This window comes from Oncorhynchus gorbuscha, linkage group LG22 (genome assembly GCF_021184085.1).
Source record: "Oncorhynchus gorbuscha isolate QuinsamMale2020 ecotype Even-year linkage group LG22, OgorEven_v1.0, whole genome shotgun sequence".
NCBI classification, from domain to species: Eukaryota; Metazoa; Chordata; class Actinopteri; order Salmoniformes; family Salmonidae; genus Oncorhynchus; species Oncorhynchus gorbuscha.
Window position 1 is genome coordinate 51,185,814 of NC_060194.1, and position 15,367 is coordinate 51,201,180.

General features: G+C 43.9%; 1 protein-coding gene across 2 annotated transcripts in view; it reads right to left on the reverse strand.

The window, feature by feature from the left end:
* Positions 1–2,031: 2,031 nt before the first annotated feature.
* The window catches only part of LOC124009880 (protein Niban 1-like), an 81,936-nt gene continuing 68,600 nt past the window's right edge, over positions 2,032–15,367 (reverse strand). The window contains exons 12-15 of one of the 2 annotated variants that reach the window (XM_046322099.1): positions 14,041–14,148; positions 13,759–13,870; positions 2,974–5,507; positions 2,032–2,756 (exon numbers count right to left, since the gene is read on the reverse strand). In XM_046322099.1, the coding sequence (XP_046178055.1) occupies positions 3,538–5,507; positions 13,759–13,870; positions 14,041–14,148 (2,190 nt within the window). In that variant the 3' untranslated portion in view covers positions 2,032–2,756; positions 2,974–3,537. Of the gene's footprint in view, positions 2,867–2,917; positions 5,508–13,758; positions 13,871–14,040; positions 14,149–15,367 lie in introns of both variants that reach the window. The other variant, XM_046322098.1, reaches the window with a different exon arrangement.

Consider the following 15,367-nt stretch of genomic DNA (forward strand, 5'->3'; position numbering starts at 1 on the left):
ACATTTTATTGATGGCCATTTGAACGCACAGAGATACCGTGACGAGATCCTGAGGCCCATTGTCGTGCCATTCATCCACAGCCACCACCTCATGTTTAAGCGTGATAATGCACAGCCCCATGCCACAAGGATCTGGACACAATTCCTGTAAGATGAAAATGTCCCAGTTCTTCCATGACCTGCATACTCACCTGACATGTCACCCATTGAGCATGTTTGGGATGCTCTGGATCGACGTGTACGACAGTGTGTTCCAGTTCCCGCCAATATTCAGCAACTTCACACAGACATTGAAGAGGAGTAGGAAAACATTCCACAGGCCACAATCAACAGCCTGATCAACTCCATGAAGGAGATGTCGCGCTGCATGAGGAGGCAAATGGTCACACCAGATATTGACTGGTTCTGATCCACACCAGATACTGACTGGTTCTGATCCACACCAGATACTGACTGGTTCTGATCCACACCAGATACTGACTGGTTTTCTGCTCCACACCAGATACTGACTGGTTCTGATCCACACCAGATACTGACTGGTTTTCTGATCCACACCAGATACTGACTGGTTTTCTGATCCACGTCCCTACCTTTTTTGTTAAGGGTGTGTGACTATAAGAGATGCATGTCTGTATTCCCAGTCATGTGAAATCCATAGATTTAGTGTCTAATGAATCCATCTAAATTGACTGATTTCCTTATATGAACTGTAAATCTTTGAAATTGTTGCATGTTGCATTTATAATTTTTTTCAGTGTAGTTTATTGTCTAGATTCCAATGTTTGCTAGCGAGCTGGATGACTGCTCTGTTGCCATTTTGTAGAAAGCCCTTGTTGAAACTAGCCAGATGGCCACTGCTAGATAACTACCTAGCAAGATGACTAGGAAACAATTTGATTCATTCTCTATAATCCCATACTGCCAGGCCATAGCCAAATGTTTAGCTAGGTACAGTAGTTAATGTTAGCATATTCACTAGCTAGCTAAGGACACTATGGCCATGGGGGAAGTTGAAACAATGGCCATGGGGGAAGTTGAGCCAATGGCCATGGGTAAATTGAGCCAATGGCCATGGGGGAAGTTGAGCTAATGGCCATGGGGGAAGTTGAGCCAATGGCCATGGGGGAAGTTGAGCCAATGGCCATGGGTAAATTGAGCCAATGGCCATGGGTAAATTGAGCCAATGGCCATGGGGGAAGTTGAGCCAATGGCCATGGGGGAAGTTGAGCCAATGGCCATGGGGAAGTTGAGCCAATGGTCATGGGGAAGTTGAGCCAATGGCCATGGGGGAAGTTGAGCCAATGACCATGGGGGAAGTTGAGCCAATGGCCATGGGGGAAGTTGAGCCAATGGCCATGGGGGAAGTTGAGCCAATGGCCATGGGGGAAGTTGAGCCAATGGCCATGGGGGAAGTTGAGCCAATGGCCATGGGGGAAGTTGAGCCAATGGCCATGGGGGAAGTTGAGCCAATGGCCATGGGGGAAGTTGAGCCAATGTAAGTGTTTTCTTGCCAAGTGTCATGCAAGGCATTATCTCTGAGATATGAGGTAACAGGGCCTGGATTATGTTAAAAGTGTTGTTAGGTGTTAAACCTCTGTTAAAAGATGCTTACAATATTAGAAGAGAAAAAGTGATTGTGTTGATTTGTGGGAAATAAAGATAGACATGGTTTTAAAAAGGTAGTAATATTTCATTGAATACAGACATTTGAAGACAGCTTAATTTACCCTGTCCCGCGGCTCAACAACCCCATACCCGGGTTGTGCCAAGAGACAGCTTTGTGGAAAAGCTATGATTTCAAAACTGTAATGTTTCCAGAGATACACAACATCCTGAAATATATGTAGATATCTTTGTTAGAAATAATACTATATTTCCCTTGACAGAATGATGCTGAATGTAAAACAAATGGTTGAACTTACCCCAGTCTCCCCTACAGTATCTTTTAAAAGATCTCGCAAATTCTAAAGGTATTATATTTTATATACTTACAGAAAAGATACAGTATGAACACAAAACAAGAAACGTGTGTTAAGTGTTTGTTATGTTTTTATTCATTTAAGCACCTCCCCTTATCATTCTTTTAACTGTTAAATATATTCAGATCTAAATAGCTTTGTTCCAAAAGGTCCTACAGAACAAAGCTAAATGGCTTAGAAATGCAGTACTTCTGTTGTCACGGTAAATACATCTGTTGTCACGGTAAATACATCTGTTGTCACGGTAAATACATCTGTTGTCACGGTAAATACATCTGTTGTCACGGTAAATACATCTGTTGTCACGGTAAATACATCTGTTGTCACGGTAAATACATCTGTTGTCACGGTAAAACCAACAGAACAAAATGGAAGGGACGGTGCTCATTTCAATCCCCCCAAAAATATTAAAAAGATGACAATTAATTCAACAACAAAAAGCAAAGTTGTTCAATATAAAATTGAGTGAAAGTTATTATTATTATTATTATTATTATTATTATTATTAAATTGATTATGTAAGTGAAAGTTGTATTATCGTCTGCTGCACCAATAGCAGTCCTTGTTAGTATAGCTATCAGATGTTAACGTTTATGTCATTAGGTCAGTTTTCCTTCTTCTCCAGTCTGTGTGCTCCTCTGAGGAGGGAGGAGAGAGATAATTACCTCCTCAACTTCTATCAGTCTGTGTGCTCCTCTGAGGAGGGAGGAGAGATAATTACCTCCTCAACTTCTATCAGTCTGTGTGCTCCTCTGAGGAGGGAGGAGAGATAATTACCTCCTCAACTTCTATCAGTCTGTGCTCCTCTGAGGAGGGAGGAGAGATAATTACCTCCTCAACTTCTATCAGTTTGTGCTCCTCTGAGGAGGGAGGAGAGAGATAATTACCTCCTCAACTTCTATCAGTCTGTGCTCCTCTGAGGGAGGAGAGATAATTACCTCCTCAACTTCTATCAGTCTGTGCTCCTCTGAGGAGGGAGGAGAGAGATAATTACCTCCTCAACTTCTATCAGTCTGTGTGCTCCTCTGAGGAGGGAGGAGAGATAATTACCTCCTCAACTTCTATCAGTCTGTGTGCTCCTCTGAGGAGGGAGGAGAGAGATAATTACCTCCTCAACTTCTATCAGTCTGTGTGCTCCTCTGAGGGAGGAGAGAGATAATTACCTCCTCAACTTCTATCAGTCTGTGTGCTCCTCTGAGGAGGGAGGAGAGAGATAATTACCTCCTCAACTTCTATCAGTCTGTGTGCTCCTCTGAGGAGGGAGGAGAGAGATAATTACCTCCTCAACTTCTATCAGTCTGTAGAGTAAACATTTTCAGTCATTTATTTGACATATAAATAGTTAATAGATTTTGAATTGGGTTCAAAGTGAACACCGTTGATTGCTCTGCTGTTGGTACACCCCCCTAGTCGTTCTTTCCCCAGCTAGGGAGTGCTGTTTTCTGGGGGACACCTCTGTATCAGCTCTTCCACCTCCACTACCTCCATCACCAAGTCACGGATGGACTGCACACTACCCAGTGGAACCGCTTCCTCCTCTCCCTCCATCCCCACTCTGTTAGACTGTAGCCCCAGAGCCTCCACTACACCCCCCAGAGCCTTTCTTCTGTCCTCTGCCTCCACTACACCCCCCAGAGCCTCTCCTCTGTCCTCTGCCTCCACTACACCCCCCAGAGCCTCTCCTCTGTCCTCTGCCTCCACTACACCCCCAGAGCCTTCCTCTGTCCTCTGCCTCCACTACACCCCCCAGAGCCTCTCCTCTGTCCTCTGCCTCCACTACACCCCCCAGAGCCTCTCCTCTGTCCTCTGCCTCCACTACACCCCCCAGAGCCTCTCCTCTGTCCCCTGCCTCCACTACACCCCCCAGAGCCTCTCCTCCAACCCCTGCCTCCACTACACCCTGCCCAGGCCCAGTGAGTGGAGTAGTAGCACCCCCTCGTGATGTGACCAGGGTATTGCATGCAAGCAGGGCACCCTCGCTCTCCGTGACAGTAACTCTAGTGACGGAGGTAACTTCAGCTCTGTCCTCACTGCCTCCAGGCTGCATCTCTGATCCTGTGGGGTTAAGGTCATTCTGAGTCTGGGAGGCTGGTTCAGTTGATGGGCCTGTACCCATGTTGGATGGGCCTGTACCAATATTGGATGGGCCTGTACCAATATTGGATGGGCCTGTACCAATGTTGGATGGGGCTGTACCAATGTTGGATGGGCCTGTACCAATGTTGGATGGGCCTGTACCAATGTTGGATGGGCCTGTACCAATGTTGGATGGGCCTGTACCAATGTTGGATGGGCCTGTACCAATGTTGGATGGGCCTGTACCAATGTTGGATGGGCCTGTACCAATGTTGGATGGGGCTGTACCAATGTTGGATGGGCCTGTACCAATGTTGGATGGGGCTGTACCAATGTTGGATGGGCCTGTACCCATGTTGGATGGGGCTGTACCCATGTGATGTGCTTCTGCCTCCTTACAAAGATGTTCTTCCTCCTCTTCCTTCTCGTCCACGGTGAGAGGTACAGATGCCCCCTCCTTCACCCCTGCAGGAGTTTTCAGGTAGACTGCTCTGTCTGTGGCTTGTCTCTGTCTCTGACCGGTGGAGAGCACCGTGGCCTCAGGAAGAATCATACTCACTGCTGACAGAGCCTCGACACACACCGACACACTGTCACTCACTGGGCTGTTTCTGGCTTTGACTGTGTCTGGTTTGTCTTCAGTTCCTGGTGGTTGGGATACTTTGGCTGTGTCTGTAACTTCCGGTGTCTGGGGAGCTGGTTCAGCCACAGGAATAGGAGGCTGGGGGGAAGGGGCATAAGGTGTGATTGTGGCCAAAGGGGCGTCATGATTGACTAAGGAAGCATCAGGTTTGGTTGAGGCAGCACCAGCAGGGTAATCACTTTCAGCAGAGGACATTTCAGGTAGAGGTGAAGGGGTATCAGGTAGAGGTGAAGGGGTATCAGGTAGAGGTGAAGGGGTATCAGGTAGAGGTGAATGGGTATCAGGTAGAGGTGAAGGGGTATCGGGTAGAGGTGAAGGGGTATCGGGTAGAGGTGAAGGGGTATCAGGTAGAGGTGAAGGGGTATCAGGTAGAGGTGAAGGGGTATCAGGTAGAGGTGAAGGGGTATCAGGTAGAGGTGAAGGGGTATCAGGCTCTGCTACAGAGACATCAGCAGTATAGGTAAGTATATGTGCTGGGCCTGGGAGTGAGAGTGGGGCTGGGTCTGGGTCTGGAGCCTCACTTTGTGGAGTTATGACAATGACAGGAGGAGTGAGGGCAGCCATATCTGGGGCCACTGGGCCGCCTTCCACCTCCAGCCTCCCAGCGCTAGAAGACAAGTTCTGCACCAGGGGAGAAGGTTCTCGCTCTGCCTGTCTGCTCAGCCCAGAGACAGCCATCTTGGCAGGGCTGGCGGGGGCGGAGAGGGGAGGGGTGCGCCTGTCTGTCAGGCTGCTCTGGCTGATACTCTGCAGGTCAGTACTGTCCACCATCAAGTTGTTCTTCCTCAGACTGGCAGCTTCTTTCACCACTGGAGAAAATGAGAGACCGAAAGGGAGGAGAAAGAATTGATTCAGTTCATACAGGAGAAGCATACAGTACATACAATCAATTATGTCATGCAGGGTATACAAGAGGGTAATGGTGCTATACAAGAGGATAATGGTGTTATACAGGGTATACAAGAGGGTAATGGTGCTATACAGGGTATACAAGAGGGTAATGGTGCTATACAAGAGGGTAATGGTGCTATACAAGAGGGTAATGGTGTTATACAAGAGGGTAATGGTGTTATACAAGAGGGTAATGGTGTTATACAAGAGGGTAATGGTGCTATACAAGAGGGTAATGGTGTTATACCGGGTATACAAGAGGGTAATGGTGTTATACAAGAGGGTAATGGTGTTATACAAGAGGGTAATGGTGTTATACAAGAGGGTAATGGTGTTATACAGGGTATACAAGATGGTAATGGTGTTATACAAGAGGGTAATGGTGCTATACAGGGTATACAAGAGGGTAATGGTGTTATACAAGAGGGTAATGGTGTTATATAGGGTAAACAAGAGGGTAATGGTGTTATACAGGGTAAACAAGAGGGTAATTGTGTTATACAAGAGGGTAATGGTGTTATACAGGGTAAACAAGAGGGTAATGGTGTTATACATGAGGGTAATGGTGTTATACAGGGTATACAAGAGGGTAATGGTGTTATACAGGAGGGTAATGGTGTTATACAGGGTATACAAGAGGGTAATGGTGTTATACAAGAGGGTAATGGTGTTATACAGGGTATACAAGAGGGTAATGGTGTTATACAAGGTATACAAGAGGGTAATGGTGTTATACAGGGTATACAAGAGGGTAATGGTTTTATACAAGAGGGTGATATTGCTATACAGGGTATACAAGAGGGTAATGGTGTTATACAAGAGGGTAATGGTTTTATACAAGAGGGTAATGGTGCTATACAGGGTATACAAGAGGGTAATGGTGTTATACAGGTTATACAAGAGGGTAACGGTGTTATACAGGGTATACAAGAGGGTAATGGTGTTATACACGAGGGTAATGGTGCTATACAGGGTATACAAGAGGGTAATGGTGTTATACAGGAGGGTAATGGTGCTATACAGGGTATACAAGAGGGTAATGGTGTTATACAGGGTATACAAGAGGGTAATGGTGTTATACAGGAGGGTAATGGTGTTATACAGGGTATACAAGAGGGTAATGGTGTTATACAAGAGGGTAATGGTGTTATACAGGGTATACAAGAGGGTAATGGTGTTATACAAGGTATACAATAGGGTAATGGTGTTATACAGGGTATACAAGAGGGTAATGGTTTTATACAAGAGGGTGATATTGCTATACAGGGTATACAAGAGGGTAATGGTGTTATACAAGAGGGTAATGGTTTTATACAAGAGGGTAATGGCGCTATACAGGGTATACAAGAGGGTAATGGTGTTATACAGGTTATACAAGAGGGTAATGGTGGTATACAAGAGGGTAATGGTGTTATACACGAGGGTAATGGTGCTATACAGGGTATACAAGAGGGTAATGGTGTTATACAGGAGGGTAATGGTGCTATACAGGGTATACAAGAGGGTAATGGTGTTATACAGGAGGGTAATGGTGCTATACAGGGTATACAATAGGGTAATGCTGTTATACAGGGTATACAAGAGGGCAATGGTGTTATACAGGAGGGTAATGCTGTAATGCAGGGTATACAAGAGGGTAATGGTGCTATAAAGGGTATACAAGAGGGTAATGCTGTAATGCAGGGTATACAAGAGGGTAATGGTGTTATACAGGGTATACACGAGGGTAATGCTGTTATACAGGAGGGTAATGGTGCTATACAGGGTATACAAGAGGGTAATGGTGCTATACAAGAGGGTAATGGTGTTATACAGGGTATACAAGAGGGTAATGGTGTTATACAAGAGGGTAATGGTATTATGCAGGGTATACAAGAGGGTAATGGTGTTATACAAGAGGGTAATGGTGCTATACAGGGTATACAAGAGGGTAATGTTGTTATACAGGGTATACAAGAGGGTAATGGTGTTATACAAGAGGGTAATGGCGCTATACAGGGTATACAAGAGGGTAATGGTGCTATACAGGGTATACAAGAGGGTAATGGTGCTATACAAGAGGGTAATGGTGTTATACAGGGTATACAAGAGGGTAATGGTGTTATACAAGAGGGTAATGGTATTATGCAGGGTATACAAGAGGGTAATGGTGTTATACAAGAGGGTAATGGTGCTATACAGGGTATACAAGAGGGTAATGTTGTTATACAGGGTATACAAGAGGGTAATGGTGTTATACAAGAGGGTAATGGCGCTATACAGGGTATACAAGAGGGTAATGGCGCTATACAGGGTATACAAGAGGGTAATGGTGCTATACAGGGTATACAAGAGGGTAATGGTGCTATACAGGGTATACAAGAGGGTAATGCTGTTATACAGGGTTCAATTCTCGGGCCGACTCTTTTCTCTGTGTATATCAATGATGTTGCTCTTGCTGCGGGCGATTCCCTGATCCACCTCTACGCAGACGACACCATTCTATATACTTTTGGCCCGTCATTGGACACTGTGCTATCTAACCTCCAAACGAGCTTCAATGCCATACAGCACTCCTTCCGTGGCCTCCAACTGCTCTTAAACGCGATTAAAACCAAATGCATGCTTTTCAACCGATCGCTGCCTGCACCCGCATGCCCGACTAGCATCACCACCCTGGATGGTTCCGACCTTGAATATGTGGACATCTATAAGTACCTAGGTGTCTGGCTAGACTGCAAACTCTCCTTCCAGACTCATATCAAACATCTCCAATCGAAAATCAAATCAAGAGTCGGCTTTCTATTCTGCAACAAAGCCTCCTTCACTCACGCCGCCAAGCTTACCCTAGTAAAACTGACTATCCTACCGATCCTCGACTTCGGCGATGTCATCTACAAAATGGCTTCCAACACTCTACTCAGCAAACTGGATGCAGTCTATCACAGTGCCATCCGTTTTGTCACTAAAGCACCTTATACCACCCACCACTGTGACTTGTATGCTCTAGTCGGCTGGCCCTCACTACATATTCGTCGCCAGACTCACTGGCTCCCGGTCATCTACAAGTCCATGCTAGGTAAAGCTCCGCCTTATCTCAGTTCACTGGTCACGATGGCAACACCCACCCGTAGCACGCGCTCCAGCAGGTGTATCTCACTGATCATCCCTAAAGCCAACACCTCATTTGGCCGCCTTTCGTTCCAGTACTCTGCTGCCTGTGACTGGAACAAATTGCAAAAATCGCTGAAGTTGGAGACTTTTATCTCCCTCACCAACTTCAAACATCAGCTATCCGAGCAGCTAACCGATCGCTGCAGCTGTACATAGTCTATTGGTAAATAGCCCACCCATTTTCACCTACCTCATTCCCATACTGTTTTTATACTGTTTTTTATTTATTTACTTTTCTGCTCTTTTGCACACCAATATCTCTACCTGTACATGACCATCTGATCATTTATCACTCCAGTGTTAATCTGCAAAATTGTAATTATTCGCCTACCTCCTCATGCCTTTTGCACACAATGTATATAGACTCCCTTTTTTTCTACTGTGTTATTGACTTGTTAATTGTTTACTCCATGTGCAACTCTGTGTTGTCTGTTCACACTGCTATGCTTTATCTTGGCCAGGTCGCAGTTGCAAATGAGAACTTGTTCTCAACTAGCCTACCTGGTTAAATAAAGGTGTTCTCAACTGGCCTACCTGGTTAAATAAAGGTGTTCTCAACTGGCCTACCTGGTTAAATAAAGGTGTTCTCAACTAGCCTACCTGGTTAAATAAAGGTGTTCTCAACTAGCCTACCTGGTTAAATAAAGGTGTTCTCAACTAGCCTACCTGGTTAAATAAAGGTGTTCTCAACTAGCCTACCTGGTTAAATAAAGGTGTTCTCAACTGGCCTACCTGGTTAAATAAAGGTGTTCTCAACTAGCCTACCTGGTTAAATAAAGGTGTTCTCAACTAGCCTACCTGGTTAAATAAAGGTGTTCTCAACTAGCCTACCTGGTTAAATAAAGGTGTTCTCAACTAGCCTACCTGGTTAAATAACGGTGTTCTCAACTAGCCTACCTGGTTAAATAAAGGTGTTCTCAACTAGCCTACCTGGTTAAATAAAGGTGTTCTCAACTAGCCTACCTGGTTAAATAAAGGTGTTCTCAGCTAGCCTACCTGGTTAAATAAAGGTGTTCTCAACTGGCCTACCTGGTTAAATAAAGGTGTTCTCAACTGGCCTACCTGGTTAAATAAAGGTGTTCTCAACTGGCCTACCTGGTTAAATAAAGGTGTTCTCAACTAGCCTACCTGGTTAAATAAAGGTGTTCTCAACTAGCCTACCTGGTTAAATAAAGGTGTTCTCAACTGGCCTACCTGGTTAAATAAAGGTGTTCTCAACTGGCCTACCTGGTTAAATAAAGGTGTTCTCAACTAGCCTACCTGGTTAAATAAAGGTGTTCTCAACTGGCCTACCTGGTTAAATAAAGGTGTTCTCAACTGGCCTACCTGGTTAAATAAAGGTGTTCTCAACTAGCCTACCTGGTTAAATAAAGGTGTTCTCAACTGGCCTACCTGGTTGAATAAAGGTGTTCTCAACTAGCCTACCTGGTTGAATAAAGGTGTTCTCAACTGGCCTACCTGGTTAAATAAAGGTGTTCTCAACTAGCCTACCTGGTTAAATAAAGGTGTTCTCAACTAGCCTACCTGGTTGAATAAAGGTGTTCTCAACTGGCCTACCTGGTTAAATAAAGGTGTTCTCAACTAGCCTACCTGGTTAAATAAAGGTGTTCTCAACTAGCCTACCTGGTTAAATAAAGGTGTTCTCAACTAGCCTACCTGGTTAAATAAAGGTGTTCTCAACTAGCCTACCTGGTTAAATAAAGGTGTTCTCAACTGGCCTACCTGGTTAAATAAAGGTGTTCTCAACTGGCCTACCTGGTTAAATAAAGGTGTTCTCAACTGGCCTACCTGGTTAAATAAAGGTGTTCTCAACTAGCCTACCTGGTTAAATAAAGGTGTTCTCAACTGGCCTACCTGGTTAAATAAAGGTGTTCTCAACTGGCCTACCTGGTTAAATAAAGGTGTTCTCAACTAGCCTACCTGGTTAAATAAAGGTGTTCTCAACTGGCCTACCTGGTTAAATAAAGGTGTTCTCAACTGGCCTACCTGGTTAAATAAAGGTGTTCTCAACTAGCCTACCTGGTTAAATAAAGGTGTTCTCAACTAGCCTACCTGGTTAAATAAAGGTGTTCTCAACTAGCCTACCTGGTTAAATAAAGGTGTTCTCAACTGGCCTACCTGGTTAAATAAAGGTGTTCTCAACTAGCCTACCTGGTTAAATAAAGGTGTTCTCAACTGGCCTACCTGGTTAAATAAAGGTGTTCTCAACTGGCCTACCTGGTTAAATAAAGGTGTTCTCAACTAGCCTACCTGGTTAAATAAAGGTGTTCTCAACTGGCCTACCTGGTTAAATAAAGGTGTTCTCAACTGGCCTACCTGGTTAAATAAAGGTGTTCTCAACTGGCCTACCTGGTTAAATAAAGGTGTTCTCAACTAGCCTACCTGGTTAAATAAAGGTGGGAAAAAAAAGTCAAATACAGGTAACCTAGTCAAATAGTTAACATCCAATCACATTAGCCGTTACTCTCTCACAGAAAACCTTCACTCAGACATTTAGAAATGAAACATGACAGTTTGAAAAATAAGACACAGGAGTTCTTTGAGCGAGAATAAAGACGTCTTTCGAGTAGTAAGACGTATGAAAGCAACAGAATCCATTAATAAGAAAGGTCTAGAAGCATCTTGTCACGGCCGTCATATGGAGGAGACCAAGGCGCAGCGTGGTATGCTTACATACTTCTTCAATGAAAGAACGAACACTGAACAAACTATACAGAATAACAAAACGAACCGTGAAGCTAATATGGCAGACAGGCAACTAAACATAGAATAAGAACCCACAAACTACCCAAGGAATATGGCTACCTAAATATGGTCCCCAATCAGAGACAACGATAAACAGCTGCCTCTGATTGAGAACCACTCTAGGCAACCATAGACATATAAACCCCTAGACATACAAAAAAATAAACAATACAAAAACTAAACAAACCACCGTCACACCTTGACCTAACCAAAATAATAAAGAAAACTAAGATAACTAAGATTAGGCAGTGACACATCTTATATGGTGAGCTACTATATGGTGAGCTACTATATGGTGAGCTACTATATGGTGAGCTACTATATGGTGAGCTACTATATGGTGAGCTACTATATGGTGAGCTACCGAGTGGCAAGGACAGGCAAGCCCCATACTATTGTGGAGGACTTCATTCTTCCTGCTGCCGCGGATATGGCTGGGACAATGCTGGGGGAAAAGGCTCAAAAAACTATACAGACAATGTCTTCATCAAACAACACTGTTTTATGATGCATCAGGGACATGGCAGGAGATGCTTTGAAACAATTATTGATGACGAGTTTCTCACACGACTGGCCTGTCTGGGTGATGTTTTGTCTCGCCTGAATGATCTGAATCTAGGATTACAGGGACTCTCCGCAACTATATTCAATGTGTGGGACAAAATTGAGGCTATGATTGAGAAGTTGGAACTCTTCTCTGTCTGCATTAACAAGGACAACACACAGGTCTTTCCATCATTGAACTCAAGCTAACGGACAATGTCAAATGCGAAGCACCTGAGTGAGTTGGGTGCACAATTACGCAGGTACTTTCCCGAAACGTATGACACTGTATTCGTTATCCCTTTCATGCCCTGAATGTGATTGTGACACTTGACCTTTGTTTGGCCTTTCATGTTGTCGACAGGATGAACAAAAATATCTGCTATCATCCACATGTTAATCACGATTATCCCAGATTAATAACCCTTAATTAATCCCTTTGTGCAGGGGCACATAATGAGGATCATTTTTGATTGTTCACCATTAGCTGTTAACCCCCAGTTTTGGATGAATTGCTATTTTCTTGAGAGCCTTGCAATATTTCAGGGGAGCTTATAGGAGGAGTAATTAAATGAAGATTTCCTCTCCTTTTTATGAGTGATCAGCGATGGTCGTAACTGGTCTTATTCTTCATGACAGGCAATGAATAGGCCTAATCAAATCACCATGATATGTGCTCTTCTCACTGAATTTGGAGCGTGGAAACAAATTGCAACCACGTACCTATGTGAGAGTGGATTCTCGGCCCTCACTAGCATGGAAACTAAATACAGGCACAGACTGTGTGTGGAAAATGATTTAAAGACTGAGATCTCTCTCCAATACAACCCAACATTGCAGAGTTATGTGCATCCTTTCAAGCATACCCTTCTCATTAACCTGTGGTGAGTTATTCACACCCTTCTCATTAACCTGTGGTGAGTTATTCACACCCTTCTCATTAACCTGTGGTGAGTTATTCACACCCTTCTCATTAACCTGTGGTGAGTTATTCACACCCTTCTCATTAACCTGTGGTGAGTTATTCACACCCTTCTCATTAACCTGTGGTGAGTTATTCACACCCTTCTCATTAACCTGTGGTGAGTTATTCACACCCTTCTCATTAACCTGTGGTGAGTTATTCACACCCTTCTCATTAACCTGTGGTGAGTTATTCACACCCTTCTCATTAACCTGTGGTGAGTTATTCACACCCTTCTCATTAACCTGTGGTGAGTTATTCACACCCTTCTCATTAACCTGTGGTGAGTTATTCACACCCTTCTCATTAACCTGTGGTGAGTTATTCACACCCTTCTCATTAACCTGTGGTGAGTTATTCACACCCTTCTCATTAACCTGTGGTGAGTTATTCACACCCTTCTCATTAACCTGTGGTGAGTTATTCACACCCTTCTCATTAACCTGTGGTGAGTTATTCACACCCTTCTCATTAACCTGTGGTGAGTTATTCACCATTTTAGATGAACAATTAAGGTTTGATATGTAAGATGGTTAAATAAAGAGCAAAATGATTGATTATTATTATTTGTGCCCTGGTCCTATAAGAGCTCTTTGTCACTTCTCACGAGCCGGGTTGTGATAAAAACTCACACTCATTCTTATGTTTAATAAATGCATCGTATTGTGTGTGTGTGGCAGGCTAACAATGATGGAAAAACACATGGCTGTATATATAAAGAGAATCCTGGTCCCTGGATGACAGACAGAAGCAGGTAAACTCACCTTTGTCCACCTCAATGGTCAGAATGTTCAGTAGAATATCTTCATAAATGTTTTCCACTTTGATGAAGTTGGTGTAATCAGCAAAGATGTACTGGTCCAACTTCTGCAGGTCCTGTAAAGTGTTGGTTTCACGGTTTATATTCCAATGAACTAACAGTACCTGCTCCAACGTTACTTTAATTTGATAGGGTGAGATGTGGATGGACTGAGACCATCAGCCCTGGGATATATCTAGCATATAATGACTGATATAAAGAGACAAAATGTTACCAGCGTACATACCGGTTTGTGTGCCGGAGCCAGGTTCCTCCTGATAGCAGGAAGTGCGATGTCAACCAGAGCCTTCTGAAAGATCCTCTTCCTCACCGTGCTACTGTCATGGTCATATTGCTGCAGGGAACAACCACAGAACAAGAATATTACGAGACTCTACACCCTGTTATAGACATATTGCTAAAGGAAAGATGCATCAATCAATCAATAAAACAATCAATCAATCCATCAACTAATCAATGAACCAATCAATCCATAAATCTAACCAACCAACCAATTAATCACAACAAGACAACCACACAACAAGACAACCACACAAGACAACCACACAACAAGACAACCACAACAAGACAACCACACAACAAGACAACCACACAACAAGACAACCACAACAAGACAACCACACAACAAGACAACCACACAACAAGACAACCACACAACAAGACAACCACAACAAGACAACCACACAACAAGACAACCACACAACAAGACAACAAGACAACCACACAACAAGACAACCACACAACAAGACAACAAGACAAGACAACCACAACAAGACAACCACACAACAAGACAACCACACAACAACACAACAAGACAACCACACAGCAAGACAACCACACAAGACAACAAGACAACCACACAAGACAACAAGACAACCACACAACAAGACAACCACACAACAAGACAACAAGACAACCACAACAAGACAACCACACAACAAGACAACCACACAACAAGAAACCACACAACAAGACAAGACAACCACACAACAAGACAACAAGACAACCACAACAAGACAACCACACAACAAGACAACAAGACAACCACACAACCACAACAAGACAACCACACAAGACAACAAGACAACCACACAACAAGACAACCACACAACAAGACAACCACAACAAGACAACCACACAACAAGACAACCACACAACAAGACAACCACACAACAAGACAACCACACAACAAGACAACAAGACAACCACAACTAGACAACCACACAAGACAACCACAACAAGACAACCACACAAGACAACCACACAACAAGACAACCACACAACAAGACAACCACAACAAGACAACCACACAACAAGACAACCACACAACAAGACAACCACACAACAAGACAACCACACAACAAGACAACCACACAAGACAACCACACAACAAGACAACCACACAAGACAACAAGACAACCACACAACAAGACAACCACACAACAAGACAACCACACACAGAGACAGAATAACCAAGGCTGAGTTTCTCCTAGTCAACTATGAATTCACTGAAAGTACTACAGCAGGTAGGGGGGTGTTGCATCGTACAATCA